Source organism: Corvus cornix, chromosome 8 (genome assembly GCF_000738735.6).
Source record: "Corvus cornix cornix isolate S_Up_H32 chromosome 8, ASM73873v5, whole genome shotgun sequence".
Classification (NCBI taxonomy): Eukaryota; Metazoa; Chordata; class Aves; order Passeriformes; family Corvidae; genus Corvus; species Corvus cornix.
In genome coordinates, this window is record NC_046338.1 from 19,281,937 (window position 1) to 19,309,463 (window position 27,527).

Here is a 27,527-nt window from a genome sequence, read left to right on the forward strand (position 1 = left end):
CATATGAATATGCAGGAACTACCCAGGAGCCCAAGGCAGCTTTAAAATCTTGCTGTTAAAGAGAAATGAAATCTACCATTCCTGCCAATGTAACAGCTCTTTACATAGAGGTGAATTTCACAGGTTCTTCTCTAAGAAACCTACTACTCAAGGTATGTGTGAATGTCAGACCCTGCCACATATTAAGAGGCTATTTGAAAGAGTGGTAAAACAAATTCTTTTAAATATCATTAAGTTCTTCTTATGCTAAAACTTAAAATCTTTCTTGTCAAACCAGGAATCATTTACCATTGCTCCACAAAACACAATAAATAATGCAAATAGATAAAAGAACAAAACCCAGAAAAAAGAGAAAACAGGAAATAGTTATTACAGAAAATCCTGAAAATGTTATTGAAGTCTTGCTTCAGTGTCTCACATACTTCAGGAAAACTCTTTTCTTATGAAGTAGCTCAAATGAAGGGACAAATGGTGCTAACACATACAGTGATGATAGATATTATAGATAATATTCCTATTCTCTTATTATTATTTCCACATATTACAGAACACATTACATGTTTTGGGTTGGAGGCTACACTTTTTTCCTTCTTACACCAGAAGGAAACCTTTTCATAATTACATGCTGCTGCTGCTGCTGCTGCCTTACATTTAGAACTATTTTCTTATTATCTTTTCCAGCATATATTAAAAGAAATGCAACTGTACACCAAAACCTTTAACAGAAAGGTCTGCTTTTGCAAGAGAAAGAAGGTTTTTCTAGTTAATTAAATATTCCTCTAAACCTTGGTGAGAATCACAGAAAGTAGGCCAGAAGCTGGCTAGTACCTGAGATCTCAGTCCTATTTCCCCATTTCCAGTATTTTGGAATTCAAGTCCTGTTTGAATGTGCTCATCAGTGTAGCTGTTACAAGGAGACTGAGATGGACAGAATATACCTACAGTGGATCAGTCAGAATTTTTCAAGCCAGAATCCCATCCCTGACACTTGCCAAAAGCAGATTAGAAGACAAAAGCTTGAGAATGGTGGAAGCACAAATGATACAACTGCTTACACAGGGACTTTGACCAAAGGTCTCTGCACTGTGTTTTTGAGAGTGTAATTCATTACAAGAAAAATATACGAGCAAATGAAATTTGAGAAATATCTAAGAGATTTGGAAATACAAATTGTCATGTATTTCTAAAGCTTGCAGCCTTTAAAATCTTATCCTAAACAGCATAGAAAAATAGAAATTAATAGTATTACCTAACACTATTTCAGTTGGAACTAGGAATCACCTGCTCTGTTCCGCCACGCTAAAACCAGCTCTGCTGTTTTACTTTCCCCTGCACTACTACTGCAAGATCTTTTTCTCCATGCTACTTTAAAATAATCTCTGTCATTTCTGAATCTAGAATGTCACTGAACTTTATCAACTGAGCTATTAGCATCCCAACTTTGCACAGAGCCTCTGTCAAAGTTTTGAATTGTCCCACAGCTGTTGCTGCCTGCCAGTGCACTGCTCCCAGGCCACCTCAGTCCTGTTACCAGTTGGGCCATGTCACCATCTACTGACTTTGCACTACAAGTGTCACAGAGCTGCCTGTTGGTAGCTGTAAAGGTAAGATTTCCCTAAATTAATAATGTCACTTTCTTACTTAGGTTTCCATTCTGACCTAGTCTAAAGCCCAATGGACTCAAACAGAGAATCTTCTAGATACACTTTTAGACTTTGCATTGTCCTCTTCAGCTGTGTAATGACTTACTAAATGATTTTTTAACCCTGAAAGCACCACATTTACTAACACTACAAACCGGAATGACTGAAAGGCTAAGGAGCTACTTTGCTTGCTTCTTTGCAACATGGATTAGTGTAACTGAACTCATGAGGACCATGAAAATTTATAGAGCTCCTGCTATGCTGGGCCACTCAGCATGAAGCATGGATAAAATTTAGAAGGCTGTCTTTGCCATAGCATAAAAATATGCAAATTTTATCACAAGAATACATGTTCTTACCTAAAGAATGGAAGTTGGCTTTGGAAAACAGCTTGAAAATCATGTCAAAACTGATCTCAAAATGCAAAGATGTTTCAAATGAAATATATGAAATAGTAAACCTCTAATGCATATAATAAAAATCTCTTTTCTTTCTGTGGTGTTTCTTTCCATTCTCCTCGTGGGAGAAAGTTGGCATTTATCATTTTAGTAGCATCTATTATCTCTCTTTAAACATTCCTCAGTCTTATCAGAAAAGCCTCCACCTTCTGCCAGTACACAATAGATGAAACCTTTCTGTGGCTACAGGCCTTTTCAAAATCCCAAACCCACACATGGGATAAAGAAAGAAACAGGATGTCCAAGTAAATTATACAAAAATAGGAAGAAGGTTGTTTATGAAATGGCAACCAGAGTCCTGACATACACAGTATTTTCACTGTTTTTTCCTTTGCCCTAAGTTTTCTGACCTTTCTGGGTTTTTGTTTTGTTTTGGTTTTTTTCTGGCTGATTTATTCATCAGCTTTTCCTATCACTATGGCAAAGGCAAATATCCTCTGGAAGGAAGACCATTTTCCCTCCTGCACAGTTCCTCTGGGACAGAGAAGAAAGGGCATCGATTTATTATCCTGACAAAGCTGGCCACCTGGACAGAGACACCCATCATTCTCAGAAATGCAAGAGTAGAGAGTGCTCTGGCAAAATCTTCCTGAGGAACAGATAATTTCCCATTTTTGCATTTACTGTAGGACCACTGTCTAACTTACAGCAATAGTCAATAGCAGTGGCTTCAGCAGAAGATGAAGACTGCACATAACTGGCCAAGTTCATCATGCAGTTCTTTAAATAATGTCCTTATTTGCTGAGATAATGTCTCCTTATTTGACATATGAGTTCCTTCTTTAGCTTGTCTTACTTTACTGCAATTATTATTCCTTCAATAGTGAAAACCACAAAATTTTTTGAGAAGTCCAAACCCATGTAGAATGAACAATACATAGAAAGACTGGTAAATACTGGAGCATATAAATTTGTATAATTTAAACATTTTATGTCTGAAGACAGCAATAAACTTCCCGAAAGTTTCCCACCTACAAATTACTGTATAATCAGACACTATCAGTTTCAGAAATCACAACATACTTAAATCAAGGAAGTGCGAAACATTGACTGGAAATGAGAGGAATTCTCACTTATTAAATCACAGTTCATGCTAATCTTCAGAGTTAAAAAGTAATTTTCCTCATTTCATCTATGCTGTGATATTTATAACATTTGAACTGCCTGTATTTAGTCTGTGACCTTTATATTTGACCTTTAATTGAAGTAAGTTATAGAAAGATATATTTTAAAAAAGGAATTTAAGGTTTATGACGTTCTAGAAGTTAAAATCATTGCCATGTAAAAACTGATTTTTTAGTTTTTATATATTCCAACTAGATGTAGGACTTAGACCAGTTTTACTGGACTTCACTAACTGCATGAGTTGACACATGGACACCTACAAATATCCTACATGTCAGTGTTTATATCTGCAGTTTAACCCCACTGGAAGGATATTCTTGCCCAGTTTTAAAACTCCTTACAACACAAAACCTTATGGCCTACACTTGTAATACGTAAATGCTCTGTGTTATGTGAAACATATGCAAATACATCAATATAATGAGATATTAATATTAATATGTAGCATATAGACTAAATAATTATATGCAAAGGAGAAAATACATAGATCTTTTTCAATATGTTATAATTTCTTTTAGAAAAAACTTTTTACTTAGTGATTTATGTGCATAATGCAGATTGCTCCTGAAAATGTCTTCTATAAGCTACCTTTATTAAAGGTACATAAACACAAATTTGTTTTCTGGTCCCACAAAAATGCTATAGTATTTTGTCAGGATTAAGACTCATTTCAACAATGAATCTATTAGTCCTATTCTCCACAAGACAGGGAATTTATAGCTTAAATCATCTCGGGTATATTTAAATCTCAGTTAATTTAAAAATGTTTTTCTTGATTTGCGGGTGAATGCCAAAATCACCAAGTTGCTTGCATGCGTACAAGTGGAGGCCAAGGACTACTGTTTCTGATAGAAACTGTCATTTGACTTGTCTAATAAGCTCAAAGGAAATGGAAAACACTGTGAGTGAACTACACAGTAAAGTTAAAGACTTACCTGTTGTAGCAAAAGGAGAGAAAATGCTACAACATTCCAAGTTCTATTGGAATCCTTGTAGGCAACTCAAATGTTGAATCAATGTACCTATATGTTGAATTACATCAATCTTCAAAAGTACTGTATTCCCTACAGGGCACATTAAACCCATATACAAGCAATTAGGGAAGCCATTATCAATTCCAGTTCTCTTTAAAAAATGGTTGAAAAACATTTTTAATTAAAACCCAATAAATATTTATGCATATATTCTTTTGAGTTTGGCTAACTGTCATGTGTGTTCTCCGACAGAACACAGAATTCATCTCCCTGATGCAGGTACCCAATTGCTTTCAACATCCTGGCTGACTTTTTTACTTGTGTAATACATTCTATTTCTTACCATATTACTATAGTTGGGTTATTTTCATTTGTATTCTAGTCATATATTTATAAACGTCTATCAGCATTGTTATGTAGTAAAGCATCAGAGATAATATAATAATAATAATAGAGATAGTATTAATGTATTAATTTGGGAAAAAAAGATTAAGGCAGTTGAGAGGCACTAAAATTTCTTATTTGTTTCCCTGTGGAGAAATGTGTGACCAGAATGGTTTGGCCATACAAAAAATCCATGAGTCTGTATGCGGGCCCTGTAAATCACGCCACCAATCAGGTTTTGCGAGTTCTTTATTTGCAGTAACTTCAGAAAATTATTGGCAAGAATTAGCACTAGCCATTGAATTTTGGTTCTTTTGGACCAATTCAAAGAGCTTTGTCTTCCTTTGGAAGGACTTCAAAATTATGAATGACTGCCGAGAAAAGCAACCTTTGCTAGGAAAAAAACAATACAATGCAATAGGTCACTGGAAGTTTCCCTCTACATTTTTTTATATGCAACCTTTTAGGGAGAAAAGGGAGGTAGGGTCTTCCATTCGAAATAATAAACCCCAACTATGTTATAGAAACCTATAGTTACAGAAACACAGGCATTCACACAATTATATTAAAGAACATTAGGTGCTTCTGAAGTCTCCACCCTGAAACTGTTTCCTGTTTTTCAAAACCTCAGCTACTGATGCTAAATGCTAAAAGATTACTTTAATGCAGCTCATTCATTACAGCCCCTACATCCTGTTTGTAAATCTGTCACTGAAATTAAGCGTTCGTACAGCTGTGAAATCTATTCAAACTAACCACTGTTATGTGCCAAACTAGAATCTGGTGTGAGCTTGAGTTAAGAAACCAGTCTTCTCATTTTCACTGTGGGATACCTCATGTTTCTGAGATCCTACAGGAATAATTAAAAGTCTTAGAAATACACACAAAAAATAGGAAAATTGAAGCACTGAACTAAACTCATCTTCTAGTTCTTGAAGAGCTTGTTCATACAGCTATACGGTTAGTTTTAGACTTTAAAAACACTCATTAAAACCATAAAGATACATTTACAGAAACACAGCTTCACAGGATAAAGGCAATTAGTCACGGATCAAATACTGTTAATAAAATGGAAGTGCTTTGTACTTCCAAACTTGTTCTAGTGAAGATGACTATTGATCAAAACACTTTCTTAGAAACTCCCACATCAATAGCTATATGTAGAAACAAAAAAAAAATTACATAGTCAAATCTGTATTGACATCACTTGATTAAACAAAATCCATCTCAGGGTCCCTTCCAAGGCATATCTCTGTTCTAGCCCATTTTCTCTATTTGATAAAAAGAGAATGAATCAGGCTTGTAAGAAGCCTGGATAGTAGATGCTTAGGAAGTACTGCCCTTCCAACTTATGTCCAAGATCTTAGGAGACTTTCAGATTACCTCAGACTTTTTTTTCTTGTAAAATACGAATTCTCTAGATAAAGATGTAAAACAGCATTTTCCTAGAATCTCTTAATTTGCTTAGTGTACTATTTTTTTCCTGACATCTCAAGCAGTAATTTTCAAAGTCCAGGCTGCAACAGCATGGAATCCACTTAGACCTGTACTCCTGCTTTACTGCACTGATCTTATTTTCAGACTTTCATAAAAGCTCTACCCCTCCTCAAAGAAAGGAAAAAATTGATCAGAAAATACAAAGCCTCCCAGTCCTCACTCTTTGTCTTTACAGTTCATGAGTTAAAGCACATTGATGGGAATTACTGTATTTTTCCTATAAAGGCTTTTTGGCTTCGAGATATCTCCAGGCAATTAAGATTATTTTGAAAATGTCTGCACTCCTAACTCCACTTGATTGTGTAAATTTTCCATACTACTCACATCCTTAAAAATCACTAGAGAATAACTTCCTAGGTAAAATCAGAAAATAGTCGACATTCCTTTTGATATTTAAAATTTTTTTTTCAATCTGGTAAGCTTTGAAGCATGATCATTTCCTACACATATGAATGCCTGTGTAGATTCATATTTTACAAATACAGCAGAAAATGTGTTTTACAGTTCTTGCTCATTCAGCCATGACGGAGTTTAAAACTACATCACCAGTATTTTACAAAATTTTGTGTAAAACAGACTGGTCATTGCAAAGTCCCCAGTAGATGTCATGGTATAAATGCTACTCTTACAAAATAATTTTTAATATCCTGCATCCAAAAACATATAGTTGTTCACATTACTTATTTTAAAATGTTCCTTAAAATGCTCACAACTCCGCAAATTTTTACTGTTTTAATTTTTTTTTTAATCAAAAGCTTCAGTTATTTCAAATGGAGGTACTATCCAAGTATGGTGTATGACCAGACCATACACACACACACACCATCATCCCTTCAGAGCAAATAAACCTGTCTCAGCTCTTGCTTGCATGTGCTCAGGATAGTCCTAAATGCACCTACATTGTAGCTTAACAGGACAGATGGTCTCCTGCAGCTGCATTCCCATGGTCTCTGTCAGTATGACATGCTATGAAGGAATTTCTGCAATGAGATGTTTTATTTTAAATTGCTATTATGGTTGCAAATCCACATGCTATAAAATGGGAAAGAAGATAATTAAAACTTGTATGTTTGTATGTTCCCAGATATATTTTTTTCCCCCAGGAAGCCTTCCATTTCTTTACTAGAAGAGATAAATTGATTGTGGTAATGAGTGAGGGGTTGGACTAAAAAGGAGACCCTTTGTACCCAAACTTTGTCTCATTTAGCCACAATTAAAGTTACTGAACACTGCCATTTGCCTAATTACAGTAGTAAGGAATGTTTATTACTTGAAAATTCAGGTGCTTAACTTAGGTAATCAAAGTTAATAGAGTTGAGGTGCTCCAGAGAAGTGGGTAGAAAACACCAATAAATTAATCAGTGGCATCTGTCTTTCATGTTTTAGTGATCTACATCAAGTATGTTGGCCTAGGTACAATATAAGCACGTGTGTCCAGCTCAGTACATCTATCATCCTTTGAATAAGCTGCAAGGGAGGGGAAAGTTTTTAAATCCTGTTATTAATAGGAATTGCCGTAATATCCTCATGATTATGAGGAAATGCTTTGAGATTACAGACTAAAAAGAGAAGATATAATAACAGAGCAATAGAAAAAAACAGCTTTAGGCCATATCCAGCTTCTAAACAGTTTTTATATGAGAAGTAACACCCATTTTGTCCCATTTCCTCCATCTACAACCACTTCTACAAGGGAAGAACACCAAGCAAGACCCAGATCCTCACAGCAATTTTCCTTGGTATGTTTTGCTATACTAAGTGAACCTAAATTCCAGACACCTCCGAGCAGAAACTGCGATTTTAGTCCCTGGAGCAGCACACCTGTGGAGTCCTTGAGTTACAGGAGGAAAGAACTTCATTTATAGAAATTGGCCTGATAAAGAACTGTTCTGTGACAGGCCATCTTATAAAACACAAGAAATCTGAGATCAGTGAAGCTTGGATGAGGAGTGACTCACAGATAACAACCCAGCACTTGTGGAGAACCCAAGTGCCTGAACCCAGCAGCCAGCAATGTCTGCTGTGAGCCCCTCCACAGCACAGGCTCCTCTGGGTTCCCACAAGAAAGTCTTAAAGTTAACCATTAAAAATCTATCCAGACGGCTTATCAAGCAAAGAACAACAATTAGACTATGGAGAGAAAAACCTCATGCAGAATTTAGACTCAACAGTGATTCCTAACTGTGGGGATTTTGTGTGGCATAACACTTGGAGTACAGAATTACAACAGAAAAAAGTACCAAAATTGAGCCTGTTTAATATCAGACAACTTTATATTTGTTACCATAAAAAGATTACAATAAACATACAAAAGCATATGCTCTGGAGGTTTTAAAATCTTCAGAATATTCAACGGTTACATTTAATCTTGGAGGTACTTTCCAACATTAAAGATTCTGTCATTACTATTATTTCCATTTCCAAACTCAGATGGGCCTATGCTATGAGACAAAACTTTGCTCACGTTAGAATCTTCTGCTGCAACTAGTTGTGGTACCAGTCATTGCCAGCTAGATGTCCCATGCACAATAGGGTACATTATAGAATGGCAAAATTAAGAATCTGCCTTATAACATGTTCACAACATGCACAACTTTATGCACAATGATTTCCTTTTGTTCTCTTCCTTTTGGACAGTCTGTAGTTGTGCAAATGCCTTCCAAGTATGGCAATGGTCTCCACTGATGCAGTGGAGAACAGGAAGTCAAAGTATACATATCTAATGAGCACAAACATGTAAAAACTCTGTCTCTTATGAGAAGATAGCTACAAAGAGAAATGCACCTTTGGGAAGCTCTCTCTCTGCCAAGTTTTGCAGTACTGCAATGGCAAATGCTCCAAGTTATTTTGGTGAGGTCAAAATTGGGGAAGCCCCACTGTGCAAAGCACTGGAAAAATTTACATGCTACTGCTTGAAAAGTATCTGCACAGTGCTCACACAAGCATTTAGATCTCCAGATAGACAAAATTGTTCTCAGACTCAAAGGAACTTAAAATATTTCCTCCTTCACTATCACATGTCTATACTTCCTTCTTGATTATTGTAGGCCCAGCATCCTCTGGTTCCTTGCAACTCTTGGGCACTTTTGTCCATACAGACAACAATAACCTAGAACGATGAAGGCAATCTGCTGAATAAGGTAACTTGTTCTGACATTCTGTTTTTACAAGGCTGTACAATACCAAACACTGGCTATTCTCTGTGGTAGAACAGTTCCAAGTACTAGCATTTAAAGTCACAGCAGGTATATAAAACTTCTGAACCTTTCTTGCAGTAGCATCTCTTAAGTACCTGCACTCTCCTCTTTCTGTTTCTTTCAGTTATCAGTAAATTAAGAGTTATTTTGAAACTCTTCTTTCTGGTAATTAGTTTTTCATCTTATTTTCAGTAGTTCAGTTTGACTATCTTTCTCCTTAATTATGAAAGCACCTGCACCTTTATACACTGGTTTCAGTATACCCAGTTTTCCTTTGTATATTTATTTTCTCTTCCCAGGTAATCAGAGGGTAACTTCAAAACTGCTTCTACTTTTTTAAAAGACTCTCTTCTACTCTGACAGGTCTCACATTTCCTATCACCATAATTGCTCTTGGGACTTTTTCCAGTCATCTCAAAATCACACACTAAATGTTCTCATTTCCTTTCCAATATGCCTTTCTAAAAGTCAGTTTCTTACACTTTGAATTACAGCCAGTCTCTCATTCAGTATGACAAATACCTCTCTTACTCCTTTGTAAATATTTCTTCACTGGCACCTGGAAAGAGTTAGCAAGATCACTCAGATGACTGCTTTTTCACAAGCCATTAATGGCTCAAGGCACTACGGAACGGAGACTGCAGTTGCCCTGATAGTTAAAACTAGCAGAACTGTAAGATATTTTATAGCAGGTGTATTTGCAGACATTTAACCTCTTTGCATGTCCAATACTAGCTAAATTCTCAAAGTCCTTGCTTCCAAATACTTCCCAAATCTGGTCCTATGTTATTTCTTGGTATTGTGTGCTCAAACTATTTTCTTTTCCCACCTAGTTCCTGCTCTGTCCCTCGGTTACTTCATTTGTACAAAATCAGTACAATTAATTAAGATTTCCTGCTATTCTTTCCTTCAGTTATCTTGCTAGAAATGCCCCCACTACTTGGAAACATGGAAACATTTCTGAGATATCGAAACTGAAACTTCTCCAAGAGAATAAAGAAAAAAGAAAAAAGAAAAAAATGGATAAAATGTGGTATTTGTGAAATGAAACAAAAGAAGATAGGATTAAAAAAATACTCATCATACTAAGTTCAGTGTAGGCTCTTGGCATGTTGCACAATCCCAAAACTGAAAAAAATAACTAGATGTTACTTCACAGGAAAGTATTTCTGATTATTAGTTGTATAAAATACTGAAATATTTACATAACATAAATACGGTGTACTAGTTCCAGTTAACTATGTGATACAAGCCTCATATAGGCTTAAATGTTTTGCTAGAAGAATCCTTACTATCATTAAATAAGAATTGTAAATGGAGGTATAAAAATGCAAGAAACCACCCCTTTAGCTGGTAGAGCATTCAGCAATGAACTCAGAGGCTCACAGGCTTTGTGTAAAAAATCTCTAACAAACTTTTTCTACATCTTAATAGCTCTGAACATGTTTTGTACCTATGTAATAAAGTAAACACTGTTTAATGAGGGTTTTAAAGCTGTGGAAATACCCTTGTAAAAGAGAGGAAATGGAAATCCCCCTCTCATCCATTATTACTTCAAAATATTTTATATAATATTAATATCATAGTCATGGATGGAGTTGAATGTTTAGGAATATGGAAAAACCTTCTTGCATTCTGGATATTTTGTGAAGATCTATAGAGGCCTGTATGGTTCCAAAATCTCCTGCTTATAACTATTCTTTCTCAGTAAAAACTTAATCTCTGTTAGATATTGGTCCCTTCCTTAACTTAAGTTGGAATAGCTCTTGTATTTCGCAAGACAAGACTAGAACTGAAAGAAAAAGAAAAGGAATGTGCGGGTCAAATTAACTCCTGCTTCAAGCAAATGCTGCAGACAGACCAGGCACAGGGAGGCTTGGCTCCTTACTCTGGCTTGTTGCACTGGTTTTGAACGTTCTCAGCTTTTTCTTTAGTCCTCAGCTGTGCTGGAGTTAAGTTGCTTTTAGACATTCCTGCTCATAATAGAAATACTGCAGCTTAGAACTGCAGTACTGGTCAAAGTTTACACTCAGAGAGAAAACAGAGAGAGAAGAAAAGCAAAAAAAGAGTGAGGGGCAAGCGGGAATCTCTATCGTTCCCCCACACCATGGGTCCTGGAAGGAAGGCTTCAGCTCCTGGGAAGGCAGCTCATGGGTTAGGAACACTGGGAAAGCTGCATTTAGTCCTTGGGCAGGCAGACACGGGTCACTTGCACATAAACTATGACAGCAAAATTACCAATTGCAACAGAAGCTGAAAAGGAGGATGTGTCTTTCCACAAGCTGTCCCTTAACTGCAAATGCAGTAGCAGGCCTGGGTTTTAATCCTAAACTGAAGCAAGCAGAAAAATGCACATTTGGCCTCAGCTCCTACTCTGTCCTCCAGCCTGCCTTCTTCAGCAGGCAGCCTGGAAGACACACTGTACCTGAATTAGGGCAACTAACCTAGGGTGTCTCTGGAAACACTGAGCCAGCGTTGGGAATTTGTTATGTAATTTGCAATGGAATATGGCAGCAAACATTCACAGATGATTGAAATAAACAAACATAATTAATTTGGCACCTTCCAAGGATGTTAAACAAATTAATTCATCAGAAACTGATAAGAAGAGTCATTTTCAAGTGACTATTGCAGTATAAATGTATTTATAATCATCATCTGAAATTCTGATCTGCTCTTCAAATCAGGACGTCGCAAAATGCCATGTCAATGAACCTATTCAACACCCCATTAGAATGTTGTGTATTTCTAAAGCACTCCTGGTATTTCCAAGAAACAATCTTCATTGTAATAAATAACTGTTGATTTATTCAGAGAAATTAACAACTTTAAGAAGTTTTAATGTTTTTCTGTACTGCTAGAACACTCACAAGGCCCTAGGCGTATTTCATAGGCCCTGCTTGGACTTTCTGTGAACAGTCACCAGTCAAAATTTAACTATCCTGATACTTTTAGTATTTTTTAAATATATAGCCCTTATAATGCACTGTTTTGATGAACCATCTAGTGAATAAGTTCATCCAGGGTTAGTGAAGTAAAATAACCAGTTTCAATGTGTGATAAGCAGCTTAAAAATACATTATTTTTTAGACCTTATTTTTAAACATATTCACAGATTTAAAGTACATTAAATTTATTATGCTTTCTTCAGTTCACCTATTACACTAAATCCAAAACACAGTCATGTTAGATTTCTTGCTGAGTGTGCCTATTTTATGGCTGTTGCTGCAATCCAAAATTAGTACTTTATTTAGTATCAGCACTTTCTTGAAAACAAATACAAAGTTGACAGTTATTTTTAAGAATGTGCTGCATCATACATTTAGAAAACACAAATAATGCCAGCAAACATGAAGGAGATGTACCTTATAGAGTGTCACAGGAAACAGAAATCTCACAGAACAAAAAGATCTTCCTATCACCAATAACTAGAATTTGGACTTGCTATTGTTTATTTAAAACATAGGGAAAACTCTGCTTCCTGTCACTATACATGCATTTTGCTCCGTATACAACATGACCCTTGACTTATAAGAGACATTAGAGAGCTTTTTGGCTTCCATTCAGTTTAGCCACTATAGACTAAACCTGCAGAAGGTTCAGCCAACATCCACACTACTCTAAAAGGATTTGACACATCATCAGAAAAAACAAAATATGAGTTTCCTTGAATTCTAGGGGGACAGCACTTGAATGGCAAAAAGAAAAAAAAAGAAAAGCACAGAAATATTGTCAGGTCAGACAGTCCTCCTCCTTGTTGCTGAAGCAGCACAAAGCAACACTCCCAGCTGTACAAATACTGTATCAGCCCTAAAGTATTTCTTAGGGTTTTGAAGGCTGAAACCTGCAGTCAGTTCTCCGAAGTCCAGAACCAAGTGGCAAACTGCATGGTAAAGTCCCCACTAAGGGAAAAATGTGTGACTCCCAAAGAAATAAAATAATAAAAGAAATTTAAAAATTAAGGCTGGTTTTAAATAAGGCAGCAGGAATCCATGGTTAACTAAGGACGAGGCTCATGATCTGCCATGTCTTAATATAAGTTAGAAAAAAGGTAGTACTACCTGGATGATGCTCACCTTCCTGGGTAATCTGTGGCATCTCTGTATTCCATGCAAATGCGCAGATCAGCACCAGGGGTTCTTTCTAAAAGGTGTTAACAGGAGCTATAGTTTTTCACATGTTGCTGATAGAAGAGAAAGATTTAGTAATTGGTTATAATTTCTTCTGAATCTTATTCCTAAATGCCTCCACCATTTTTGTGATGGGGGCCTATCACGGTTTCCATTTCTTGGAAAGCATGGTTTTTCCCATTTAAACTTGAAGAATGTCCTTCTAGAATACTGATACTAAGCACAGGAGTTAAGAAGGACTCTTGAATCACCATATACACAATAAAGCAGGAGCTGGCAAATTCAGTGTATCTTGAAATGCGAGGAAGATGTAAAAAAAAAATTGCTGTGAAATTAATTTCTTTTATTAAATTATTTTTAAACAGACTGCCATGTTAAAAGTAACTGATTTTTTTGCTCTTTGCTAACCTAAAGGATATGTTTGCTGCTACTACTGGTTGTTTTAATAGCCTTCTACTAGGTTCTTCAAATCTGCAATCCCACTGCCCAAATTAGTATGCACCTACCTCTCTGCACACTTTTTACAAACTTTTGAACTTCCTCCACTGCACCTCCTGTCCACAGACGATTCCTTCTCTTCTAGCCTCTCCTGAAGCTTTGATAAACTTCCTGTTTTCTTGACAGTGTTGACTATGTCCATTATCTCATTTTCACTTCCAAAGAGGTGTCTTGCTCTCTCTCCCATTCCTTCCGATCCCATTTTCTCCTCTTTGTTCCAACTCCTCTATTTGTTTTCCTGCTTGTTCCTGAACACTGTCCTTGTAGGATTGCAGTTCTATGAATTTGCTTCAGTGACTTTCATATGCTGTCTTGCAAATGTGTAAGCATTAAAATTCTGTAATTACATTAAGCGTTTGAAGTCATCTTGCTCATCCTTTTTTGCAGGATTTGCAGAAGTTCTGCAAGTGTCTTCCTTGCAACTACTAACCTTGAAGATTTCCTAGCATTTTCAAAGTAGTTACATGCTCATCCATAGCTCTTACTGTCACATTAACGACATACTGAACTCTGAAAAAACAGTATGGTATTTTTTGGTTACCTTCTGCCATAAAATCCTACTAAATCTGTTATTTTTTGCATCTCTTTTGTGACAGATGCACACTTGTGTAACTTGTACAGCAATACCTCACCTCCAAAACAACAACTATTGAACTCCCAAAAAAAGAAAAAAGGACTCTTCCTTTAGCAAAAGACCTTGGTTCAAACATGGCATGCTGCAGTGCAGACCCTTCACTGCATAAGCAAATGATACAAACGAAAAAGCCGAGAGGCTGGCTTTACTACAGATGGAAAGTTGTTTGTCTGACTGGGGTCTATTTACTTTCAAATATTGAGACTTTAAAGTAAGTACAAAATAAGACCTCCCCAGACTTCCAATGCTCACAGATGTTTTTGTTTATTTGTTTTATGTTTTAACAACTTCTACATCGTCTTAAGGAATTCTTAAGCTTAAACTGCCTACCTCTGCAGACTTTCAAAGATTCCAGATGTTTTTATTTGTTTTGTGTTTTAATAACTTTGACATTTTTCTAAGTAGTTCTTAAGCTTAAACTGCCTACTTGTGCTCTTAAATAGTAATTACTGGTTAGGTAAAGACTTTGGTTTGCCTTATAATTTTGATAAAAACTGTATTTATATATTCTTGTCTGACTTTCATTTCTGATAAAAATACAAATGGATTAATTACATATATTTGTTAACTAAAAAACAGTAAAAAGTAGAGATTAGGGAAATTGACATGTCATAGTGAAAATATATGTATATACAGACAACTTAGTGAATGTCTTACAATAACTACACTAGACATTTGCTTGAACAAAATGTATACTTTGGCAGTGTAGGTCCCTTTAGCTCTATCCTTAAAGTCATTAAAGGAAGGTTTAATGAGGGCTTCAGGGTGGATTATTTTTCCTCTTTAGTTTGCTGGACCAAATCAGATGAGCGTGTTGATTTCCTGTAATTGCACACATGTGGTACATAGCTTATCTACTTCCATAAATAATAACATATATAAACAGAAATAGCTGAGCATATGTTTAAAAATCACAAATATGTTTAAGTTATGTTGAGGCAATGATGCATAAACTATTTCTCACAGCTTTTTCTGTGTAGGCAATCTTAAAACCATTTTACATCTGCATTCTTTTTCATGTCTACATGCTTAAGTCTGTTTGTATTATAAAATCCAAAAGGTAACTAATTGTATCAGCCTCTTCTCTCCCTAATTCCACTCCAAAAATTATGATCCTGGTTTTGCTGATGTTTATGGAATTCTAGAGGCTTTTTAGAGCAGATAACTTGCACAACTTCACCCTGTTCACCGGCAGCACATGATCCCTTTGGACCATAGTGCCATCTAGCTTCTCTTCTCCTGACCTCAGTAATTCCATGTGTGGACACAGTTGAGTGATGTAGCAAAAGTAGGGCCAGGGAACAACCACTAATAGAGCTGTCAAGTTATTTGACTATTTATCTAGACATACAGCTGAATTAGGGGAGCCTGACAATAAACCCCTCTTTGATAATACAAATGTGAGACAAAAGCATGTATTTTCCTTTAGAATAGGTCTTTTTGCTCCCCTTCAAAATGGGAAAATAAAGATCCTTACTGATGGTCTAGGCAAGCTACCAATGCCTTTGGAAAAGCTCTGGCACCATACCAATACTAATACACACTTCACAGGACAGCAAGGACAGCATGACTAAATCCTCTCACATTGCTGAAGGCATTTGTCTCTTACAGAAAAATCTCTGCTTTCAAATGAATAAAATTTGAAGAGACTTGGAAAATTCCTGGAGGTGCCTAGAAAGGAAAAATGCTAGAGAAAGTAACTTTCCCCTCACCTGATGTGGGGGGAGGGTAATGGACTTCCTTGTATACACATGGAATCTGAGATCCACTCAAAGATGCCTGGTTTTCATTTGTCTTTGCAATATATGCAGGACCTAACTATATGTAAGCATACCACAAATCCAGTCCCTTTAATGAGGGTATGACTTCAGAACAAGAGCTGCAGTAGTAGAACAGATAAAGTCTCTTCTAGGTCTGGGTCTGACTCACGTCTTTGGCAGCTTCTGGTGAGCCAGGACTCACAAGATTCAATCTAGTTTGCTTAGTCTTTCTTTCTAATTCACTGCTGTGCTCGTCACTACCAGGAGGGATAGGTATTTCCTGCTCTGTCCCATGAGCATGGTTTGTTCCTCCACTGGCACCATACAGGAACTTCTTACTACTGGAGTGCCAAGTAGTTAATGCTGTTAATGCCAAATAGGAAAACAGCTGAATCTTCAAACATTTACTTCAGAATGAATATCAAGATAAAGATTTTTCATGAAATCCTACTAATCAACCAAACTTCTTAAATGATCAGGGTATATTAAGTCCTTAATACCTAAATAATTAACAAATTAATTGAGATTCCACTGGTCTTATTCCTTGAGTCTGTGAAGAGATGAGGATAAATCTGAATGATAAAGATAAGAAGATGAGGATAAATTACTGAAAGTGTAAAGGTGGCATAAATGTGCAGCTTTTAGAGAGAAGCAGTAGTTGTGGCCTTTTGCAATGGGCTTGTATGAGGGAGAACAACTCAGATCACTGGGTGGCCCCTGTAAGAGAGCAGCTGCAGCTGAGCAGCCTTCTTGTTCCTAAAGAGCTGACAGACACAGCGGTCTGCACTGTGACAGCATCCACCAGCACCAGACACCCTTGGTTAACAGCTACAGACAACCTTGGCATCACTGAATTTTTTCATGGACACTCTTGGCAAGAGCTTGTCCATAGATTATCTGAATAAAAGTATTTATTTAACAGGTACCTGTGCCAGCCTAAGAATGGCTGGCGCATAAACAACTTTGTACAATTCTGCTTGAAACCAAATACTGATGTCAAAATGTTACCAAATACACATGAAACAAGTCACCAACTTTGTTCCCAAAATCAATTAATAGAAAACAGTATTTCAATATAGTACTGTGTAAATGATGAGAATAAGAAACAAAAGAACACTTCAGTATTTCTACTGGTATCTCATTTACAGATATAAACTTGTATGGGCCATTCTACCCTGGTTAAGTTGATCACAATTACTTTCAAATTATAGATAAGAATAACATATAATCAGCTATTTTATTCATTAGGTTAACATAATATTTATAGTGTTAGATGTTACTAGAGGAGATAATGGTTAGAATGCTCTTAGTTTTATGTGTAGTGGGTTTTTATTCTGAATTATTTGCTCCAAAAGTTGAATTCACACAGATTCCTCAATATGCTTTTCCTGGAACATTTTTACATTTGAGAAGAGACTGTTTTATACATTTGTACACTTATCAGACAATATTTTTTCTTTATAATTAAATGAAAATTGTCTCTGGAATCTAAAAGAAAATAGGCCAACTGTATTAATAAAATCTGAAGAAGATACCAGATAATGACTTAGATTTTTTTCTCAGACTTCTGCCATACATTCTACAGAAATCAGACCTATTTTATCCTCTGGAAAGCCACACTCTCTCTGCCACCCACAACTTGCAGTCTTGTAAACATGTGTCTCCCAGGAGTCCTGATCTCCAGATCAGCTTCTGGGCTTTGGGGGTCACCAGCTTCTGCCATGACAGAGACCTTGGAAGGAGCAGCCAGAACACCCAGTGCATCATGTGCTCTACTGCAAAAGGGTATGGGCTCATCTACCACTCTGATATATGCTGCCAAACAAATTTTCACATGATTTCTCTGAGCAATAACTTCATTTTTGAAATATTCTTAAATTCCCAAACTCAGCCAAAGGGATGCTTGTCAAGGGACATGAAGTTCTGACAAGTTTTGTCTATCTCAAATGAAATAAAGCCATAGTTCAAAAGGCTACATATTACATAATTACATACACATGTATGTACATGTCAGTACATAATTCTTCTTGAATGTTAATAACTTAGTAACAAAATATCTTCCCCTCAACAATCTCAAAATGTATTTGTATTTGGGCTGATATCAAGCATGGGACACTATCATTTCAAGGATTTTTTTAGCATAGTATGACTACATTGCAGAAGGGACTATAATTATAATCTTGACATTACCATAACGACCGTGGTTGCTATCAGGTGACAGGTATTATATAGATAATCAGTAGACAGCAATATTTAATGATGCATGAGATAAAAGAAAATTAATTCATGCCTTTAATTCAGCTCAGAGCCATCATTCGTTAAATTTGCATGACTTTTCTAGTCCTGTTCATATGTACATAACAGTTAACAATAAACAACAAAGAGCCAAGCAAGATATTTGCTGGGAAATCAGAGAGCTTATATTTACTCTTTATATACAATGCATAATTTTTGTGTTCCTATTTATCTCTATTTTTAATACAATATAGTTCTACTGCCTTGATTTAATTAGCATATGAAAAAAAAACTAGTAGCCACAGTGAAAGGTATAAAAAATGTCTTTGCTTGAAACCAAATAGAAGCAGTAGTGAGACTGGCTTTTTTTCTTTCCATATTGCAACCTACCAACTCTTTCATTTAATCTGTCTGAGAGAAATAATGCCATAAACTGAGAAAAACGAATCTAGAGCAAGGGGAGATGCTCGGTTGAATGAAAGAGGGACAATTATGTTCACTGAAGGAGCTAATATGGCTGAACATTTCAAATCCTGCAAGATTTTATCACTACCTTTATAAAAAAGGATTAATTGAAAGAGATATTTTTATGGAAAAGGACACTCCTGCAATGAAGCTATTCCAGTATGTGTAGATGGCCATGGGTGAAATGCAACAGAACACAAAGGAGTAATACTCAAACATAGATATGAAGAAGTACTACTCACATATCTTCACAACATTCCTGGTTACTAACTCTGTTCAAACCTTGGTGCTCCTGTCTCCACAGCGACAACACTGCTACAGCCATTTCACTGAACCTTAGAATGGAAGATGCAAAGTTTATAGAGAATCATAGAAACAGTGTTTAATGAAATGACATCAAAGTCAGGGTCAGAGGTTCTAGGCTGAGGAACTGGCTATCTCAGCACTATGGTACACAGAGGCAAGGCAGACAAAGGGGTCAGAAGAAAACAGAGGATATGGAACAAGCATGAAGCAAAGTTTGCAAAATGTTTTACAAAACCGACTATTTTTCAATTCATCATTTTTGTCTCTCAAGCTCTCCCTTTCACAGTTTTCTTCTGTTGCTAATGCTCACTTTGTTGCTTTGCAACTGACATTACACCTCCATCACATCATCAACTTCAGAACAGATCAGGGGGGATGCAGCTCTCACCTGAAGCATAGCTGTGCTTTTAATTCTTCCCTGAGACTCTCACACAGCAGGTGAAGACAGCCTGAACACAAGGCATCTTTGGTCTTAAGGGGAGCTTTTCAATAACAGGTGCTCTGTTCCTGTTCTGTGTGCCTAGGTTGTTGAACCACCAGAGGTGATTCCGTCCAATAAGGATGAGACTTATTCTTCCTTCCTTTGCGCTTCTTTAGTAATTAATACTAATTATGGTTTTCATCAGCTGTCAATTCTACAGCAGCAGAAAAACTTTGGAAGCAGGGGTGGATCTCACAGAAGTACAGAAAAAAAAGACATTTAAAGAATGATGAAAAATTTTGGCAGAGGCACATTTTTATTATTCGTTATTTCAACCCATTGTCTTACAAGAGGGTAAGTTCAGCCTGGTGAAATCTGTGGTGCTACACAGCTCCCTTGATTGGCTTGAGCTCCCCTTCCAACTGGCAGTTTGCTTTCCTTCTGAACAACTCTCAAAAGCTTGGCTTTAAACTCATAACAAGTTTGATGTTTGGGGTTGCAGGTTAGACAACCTAGTTTTCCCTAAACACCAAACAGACAACCTTCCTGGAGTGGTTATTATGCCTCTTCAGAAACCCACAAAGCTACAGGCAAGAAGGCAGCCACAAGTGGCTTTTTCTCGGGATTGTTTCCAGCTCTTTAGTTTCATTAATATCCACCCAGACTTTTTGTAGGGCAGGCTCCAAAGGGACCCTTATCATATTGAACTCCTTGACAATAAACAGACAAGGTGGCCCACACTCTTAAAGCAGAGCTATTTTCCTGTAAAGTCACGTTTTCCACACCAGAAGAGATTGTTAGATCACCATGTATGGTAATAGATTGAATACCTGCATAAAGGTGCATATTCTGTAATGATGTCACTTTTGCTAAGTTACTAATATTGAACTCTTAAACCACAAAGGTTTTTTTCTCCAGCCTTCAACCCATTTTTGGATTTTTTTTCATATTACCTTTTTTTTTACACAGCCTTACTCAAATGCAAGTATCTGTAAATATAGACACAGAATTTCTCCACTGCCCTACACAGGAAAAGCCCAACTTCAATACTTACTCATTCTTTAAACAGAAATTTATGTATGTGGGATTTGTCCATCATTTCTTTAGTCTTAGTTTACAATTGTCTCCCAAAACTTACACTGCTCAAGCAGTTGTGCCCTGATCAGCAGAATCAAGAACTTTTCCCTTAGTGAAGAAAATTACAGAAGATACTGAAGAAAGGGAAAGAGAAGGAAAGAAAATAGACTATTACCCTGGTAAAATGATGACAGTGCATGGGAAGGATTGACATAAAAGAGCAAAAAAAAAGTAGCTTTCTTAGAAGTTAAACAGTCACGAGAAAAGCTATTTTCGCTGCCATTTGAGAAAGGGACTTCTGAATTTAAAGAATATTGCAATAATCTAGTTATGTGATTTAAGATGAAATAGAAAGCTAAAGTATATGTTGTCACTTTTTTCTTTAATGAAATGCTACACTTAAATGTCTTCATTTGAAAATAATCTGTATGTGGGTTTTTTTAAAAATAGCATCAACTTGGTAGTTAGAAAAAAAAGGTTCACAGTGTGCTTATGGCTGACTGAATCTGGAGGTTAGCTAAGATATTATCTCTGCTTGTCAGTCCAGTACTGCTGCTGAATGCAGTCTCCACAAGAATGCTGACGCAACTCACACCTTTAGTCTTTTTTGATTTCAGAGTTTAAAGAAAATTTGCTGGTGTATGGAATGCTTTGTTAAAGGAAGAAATTGAGAATACAATTGCATGTTTTTATTTATTAAGAAAAGCATAGAATTCTATTTCCTCACATATAAAGAATCAAAGAATCTGAGATGGGTAATTTTATCATAATCCCAGGCCTCTTCTGGCTTCCAGATTTTTCTCTGTGTTGTCTCTCAGGATCAAACTATTAGTGCCCCTGTCCTAATAAGTCTCCCCTTGTCATGATTTCCCAGCTTCACTTTGCTGCCTGTACTTTTTTACAGACCTTTATTGAGGGCAATGATTGCCCAGTTTTGGTGGAGACTCCTACTGTTGTAGCTACCTAATTCTGCAAAGCCGCTCTTTATAACGGCCTTTTATAACTATTGTAAATCAAGGGTAACTTCAAAAGATTGAATCCAAACTATAACTTCAGGAACACCCTCTACAAGCAATTTTCACAAATAACCCATGCCTTACGGTGTTATTTTGAGGCATCACAATTTTACTTTCAAAAAGCAGATTCCCATATATTTCTGCATGGGCAATCCACAAACTGAGTGGCAGATTTATTTGGGCCATAATACACCAAATGGCACTTTCCAAGCACATCAGTGCAACTGGCCACAATTCATCCAGCCTATTACTATCTCCTACATGCTCCTGTTTCCAGAAGCCCTGAGAAAATAGCAAAGGAATAGGCAACTATTGCACATGAGCAATGTGGCTGATCTGCACTACTGTATCACTACTGCAACATAAATTCAACGTTTTAATGAGCTCACACCTCCCATCTAATGCACATGAAGCCAGCTAATACATGTCAATGCAAGCCAGTCTAGGAAGGGCAGCTTTAGGCCATGCTCAGACAACTTGCTTGGCACAACACCAGAGAAAAGGAGCAACTCAGTTCAACAAAACCTCATTAGAATTGCTGACAGGATTTTCCATCATCTTCACTTACACCTCTTGAAATACTGTTTGGTTGAGACATTTTAAAGGACAATTGGCAACATATCCCTTGTGTCTGTAAATTAGTTGTTTGAGCATGACAGAAATTCACATCGAAAAAAAGTCACCATTAAACTAGCAGAGGACACGTATAAATCATCTGTAAAAGTAAAGCATAGAATGACAAAAACTGAGAATGAGATCCATTTTCTTAACCAAGAAGCAGTACCACAGAGCCAGGAGAACTTAAGCCAAGCCAAGCTTCCATTGCAATTTACCATGGAGTATTTACAATGTGGAAATACAACGATTATGGCTGTAGAACAAGGCATACAGGACTTTTCAGAGCAGTAATTTCTCAGAGAAACTGATCTTGAGACAAATACTCTTTCTTAATTACTTTAAATAAATTTTTTTTCTGCGTAATGCTATTTAGGTCACCTGAGTATATTGAAACAGTCAAAGATTTACAGTCAGATGTAATTACATCAAACTTTCCAAGGGATTTCCAGTTGTTTTCTGGAATTGATGCATAGCATAAGGATAGCTGTCTGGAGTTTTGTACATCATAGCATTTTTATACATGTTTGCATTTAAAATGTAGTCTATATAAAATACAGGCATTTCAGATTTAACTTGCATGCTATTTTACAAGGGAAGAAGCCCAGAAGTTCCAGTTATCTGATGGTTTGGACATTGAATTCTGAAACCTGTTATTGCTTTAATTCCAGACTAACGTGTTCCATAGCCAAAAACAGGGGAGAGGAGTTGTCTAAGTTTTATTTTAGAGTTTGGGGGTTTTTTTTTGCTTATGGGCCCAGTATTGAACTTTACCAAGTGTCTTGAGTTCTTCTAGCCATGGTGGGAGGTGGCAATATACATTCTTCTGTGGGTTCCAGCCTAAGGATTATTTTATAGTTGAACAGGGTCTTACCCTCAGGTGGCCCTTGGTTGAGCTTTATTTTGGAAGTGAACCAGAATATTCTCCAATATTGGGATAGGTGAGGTTGAAACAGTTTTTCTTCTCCATTTGCTACACAAAGAAAGCTAAAGCACAGCCACTGCGATTAGGATGAGATATTACAACAAGGATATAGTGGCTCCTTCACTCTCCACGATATGTGCACAGTGTTAATAAAATAAATCTTGCATATCTTCTATGTTCAGTATTTCCTTACAGGCCCTCCCTATCATTCTGATGCTGTCACTCAGAACACTGTCTCCAAGATGAAGGAACAAGTTTTCTGTAAGCCTCAGGCTCTACAAAACTTCTCTTACTTTTCCACAGGTCCTTGCAAGTGGCTAAAGCTGTTTTCAAGATGTTCATACATTTTCAGGATATCAATTAAAAATCCTTTTGAGGCCTTCGTTCCTTGTGTTTTTCAAATCCTGACCTTAATAAGTATCTCTTCCGTGATGATGGAGATTTTTTTATGGAGGGAAACAGTATTGGCATGGGGCTTTTAGACACATCACTGTATCACAGATACCTAACAGGTCCCAGTCATGGGAAAAAATTAAATTATTCCCTTTCTCTTAAAGCATTTTCTGTGGAAACTCAAACCCCATCAAGTAAAGCGAGCAAAGTGTGTAGGGCATCATAAAATATGGCCAAAGGGCCTTTTATGTTATTACCCATCACACAAGTCTTTTCCTTGTTCTTATCCCATCATTAAAATATCTTCCTGAGAGCTGCTAAGTTTGTGTCACCCAGTGCAACAAACTCTTGTTGTGACAAAGTTTCCTATGTTCCCATGAGTCCATTCTTCTCAAGACAGCACAATTTAGGTGATACTGCTTGCAGATGCCCATGGATTCAGAAAACAACCACCTTCTTCCAGTCGTTTGTGTCAAAAGGCAAACACAGCACTAAGTATCATCACCATGAGAACAAGAGCAACCGTGTTGTCAAAGAAGAAGGAGGAAGTCAAGCAAAAGAGAAGGAAATACAAGGATTTAAAGACCATTCCTGAGAGGAATGGGCCTTCAGCACTCACCACCGCAGTTTTGGTGCGAGGAGTTGTCTCCTTTCCAAATGCCGCACAGAATCTGTTATTTTGTATCTGGCAGAGGCTGTGAAATCATACTTCTGCAATAATATATTTAAGAGAAGCACAACAAACTGGTAACTGAACAGGTGACAAGGTTAGATGGACAATACCAGTCTTCATATTGCATTGTATTTTATTGAGTACCCATGGGCAGAGGCCTTTGTTAAAACAGGCCTTAAAGAGCTTTCAAAACAAAATATCCAAACCAGATCACCACAAAGTTGCATATGTTTTTGTTTTTAACAGTTTCCATAGATAGCATCATCCTGAAGTTTGTCAGAGAAAGCTGAAGGAGGGTCTTGTATGGAGCACAGAGATCAGGTATGCTGGGGGAAAGGAAGCAGCTCCCGGTGTCTGTGTGTGAGTGTGTGTGTAATGAGACACCTGCCAGTTCTTCACAAATGAACCTTGTGTTCAGGGAGCTCACTTCAAAGAACTACTTTAAATGCTGAAAGAATTACATCGATTTTATAAAAACAAACTTGCAGTACGTCTCAAAAAGAGCTGTCTATGTGCCTGTCTCATACCGAAATCTTTAGAGCATAACAACAGTTACGTGCGTTGCCATATTTACCGGTTATCCCAGATTCCTAAATCCACCGCTTTGGCTGGAGTCCTGGCCGGTTCCCGGGGGTGGACAGCAGCCGTGCCGGGAGCGGGGCTGAGGGCGCGGGCGGGAGATCCCACCCCAGTGTCCGTCCCGGTGCCTTGGGAAAGCACCCGGTGCTGCCCAGCTGTGCGGTGGAAGAGGGAGCGAGCAAGAAGTGCATGGGGTCAGAAAGGAGCAACAGGACAATGTGCAGAGGAAGAAGCGCTACCGGGGCGGAGGCCGAGGCCGCTCGGCTGCCCGGCGGGCGGTGACCGCCGGCGGAGATAGCGAAGCGGCCTCAGGGGCCGCGCCCGTTCCCGCGCGCGCGGCCGCCGCGGTCCTTGGCGCTGCCCCGGCCCCTCAGAGCGGCGCGGCCGCGGCGCTGGCGCTGCTCCCCGTGCCCCGGCGCCGCGGCAGCTGCGGGCAGGGCGGGGCGGCGGCGGGGCCCGCGGCGGCGGCGGCGGGGCGCGGAGCGGCGGCCGGGCCCTCGCCGCGGGGCAGGACGGAGCGGGCCGCGCGGCGGAACTCCTCGCTGCGCCACGTGTAGAGCAGCGGGTTGAGGGCCGAGAGCGAGCAGAGCAGCAGCCAGCTGGCGGCCTGCAGCGCCGGCGGCGCCGGGCGCAGGAAGAAGCCCAGGAGGCTCACCCAGACCAGGGGCTGGGTGCCCAGCAGGAACACGCAGCAGAGCAGCAGGACGGAGACGCTGCTGAGGCGGCGCTGGGCGCGGCGAGGCGGCGGCGGCGCGGCGGGGAAGGGCAGCTGGTGCAGCAGGTGGAAGTTGAGGACGCTGACCCGCTTGGCGCTGCCCCGCACCCGCCGCACGATGCCGAGGTAGCAGTGGAGCAGCAGCGCAGTCTGGCCCAGCACGGCCAGGGCGAGGAGCAGGGCGGTGTAGCGAGAGCTGCCGTCCGACTGGGCAGAGCCCAGGGTCCAGAGCCCGGGCAGCAGCGGGACCGGGAGCAGGGCGAGGGCCCAGGAGAGCCCGATCATGCAGCCCGTGTGCCTCCGCTGGTAGAGGGCCTGGTACACGCTGGGCAGCTTGGTGATGAGCACGTACCTGTTGAAAGCCACCAGCAGGTGCGAGGCCAGGGAGACGGTGAGGCCGAGGCCCAGGAGCCCCCCTCGGAGCAGCCGGTACTCCGCCGAGCGAAGGGAGGAGGAATTGGGGGGCAGCAGCCCCAGCACGGCCTCCTGGGGCATCCACAGGGCGCACACGCTCAGGTCTGCCGCACAGCCGTTCACGATGAAGGCATTGCTGGTTGTCTGCAGCTTCTTGAAGGAAAAGACTAAATAGATGACCATCACATTGGATAAAGTCCCTGAGATAGCTAAGACTGCGTAGAGCAGCGACAGAAAGATGCGGGTCCCGGAGGAGTCCTCCCAGAGCAGCAGCAGAGGCGAGCTAGCACTCCAGGAAGAGGCGTTGGGCATCTCGCTGAATGCAGCTCAGTTTTGACTTTGCCCTGTAAATCCCATCCTTGTCTGGGTCAGAAGTTCTGCTGCAGGAGTCCTCACCAAGCACACGGGAGGCTGTGCTGCTGAGGAACTCTAAGGCAGGTTTCAGTCATACAAGCTGCAAGGTCCAGAAAATGCTGTTTGCAAGTAACAATCCAAAGAACAGCAGTGTCCAAGGCAGGTATGCAGCAAGAGATTCTACAGATTGTAGCTGGTGAAGGTGGGTCCATAGGGAGGCAAATGGCTGTTGGCAGACCAGAGCACGACTGAGGTTTCTGTAGCTGTGAAAACAGCAAAAGCAGCAGCACCTTGCAATCCGCAGCAGAAACGGCAGCAACTGATACAAAGCTTTGCAGTTTCTCCTGTGCCACAGTACGTACACTGTATATCATTCCAGGAAGATTCAGCCCTTCCACTCTTCATGAATTATTCAGCAGATTTTCAACTTGTTAAATCAAGAAGAAAAAAAAAAGAAAAAGCCAAACCTTATCACGCTCCAGAAATACTCCAACTACACAGTCTGACTCTTTTCTCCCTGCCTTACCAGTGTTCTGGGTCTAACCCACTTACACAACTTTCAGTTGAAGAAAGGTTTTAAACCAGTGTCAGTCACTTCTGTCTGAAATACAGTCTATATACTGTAGAAATCCCTCTGCTGGATACTCACTTTTTAACAGTTTTTTTTCTGATCTTATTTTTGTTAAGAGAAAGCTCAGTATGCTTCTGCAATCTTAGTTAGAACTGGTCTATAATAACAATATCCTTTCTGAATGAAAATTTTCAAACACAATAAATAGACCAATCCTTGTAAGACAGTACGTATTTGAGGAAGCTGGTTCTCGATCTGAACATTTTACATCTCTTCATAAACCTCTCAGCCTGTCTCAACTCACAGGAAATCCTGCATTGCCGACCTGCCAGAGGTGAACACTGGTGTTGGTGAGGACGCAGGTAACACAGAATTGGTGTAGTATTTAAAATGGTCTCACTCCAAAATCAGTTCCTGCAGAGATGAACAACAGCTCCTGAGGTGGACTAAAAACTGGCTGAAGGGTAG

General features: G+C 38.9%; 2 protein-coding genes across 7 annotated transcripts in view; both read right to left on the reverse strand.

Moving 5' to 3' along the window:
• The window catches only part of VCAM1 (vascular cell adhesion molecule 1), a 42,601-nt gene extending 17,515 nt beyond the window's left edge, over positions 1 to 25,086 (reverse strand). The window contains exons 1-3 of one of the 6 annotated variants that reach the window (XM_039556155.1): positions 25,001 to 25,086; positions 13,915 to 24,464; positions 13,355 to 13,461 (exon numbers count right to left, since the gene is read on the reverse strand). The gene's annotated coding sequence lies outside the window, so the exon portion shown is untranslated. Of the gene's footprint in view, positions 1 to 13,354; positions 13,462 to 13,914; positions 24,465 to 25,000 lie in introns of those variants that run through there. The other 5 variants (XM_010409212.4, XM_010409211.4, XM_010409203.4 and 2 more) reach the window with 5 other exon arrangements.
• GPR88 (G protein-coupled receptor 88) lies at positions 20,580 to 26,927 on the reverse strand. The gene has a single exon (XM_039556158.1). It carries the CDS (start codon positions 26,444 to 26,446, stop codon positions 25,376 to 25,378), a length of 1,071 nt encoding a protein of 356 aa, XP_039412092.1. The 5' UTR covers positions 26,447 to 26,927; the 3' UTR covers positions 20,580 to 25,375.
• Between the last annotated feature and the right edge of the window lie 600 nt (positions 26,928 to 27,527).

What these genes read in the sequence shown, in the direction of transcription:
- GPR88 (XM_039556158.1), bottom strand. Translation starts at nt 26,446, where the DNA reads ATGCCCAACGCCTCTTCCTGGAGTGCTAGCTCGCCTCTGCTGCTGCTC.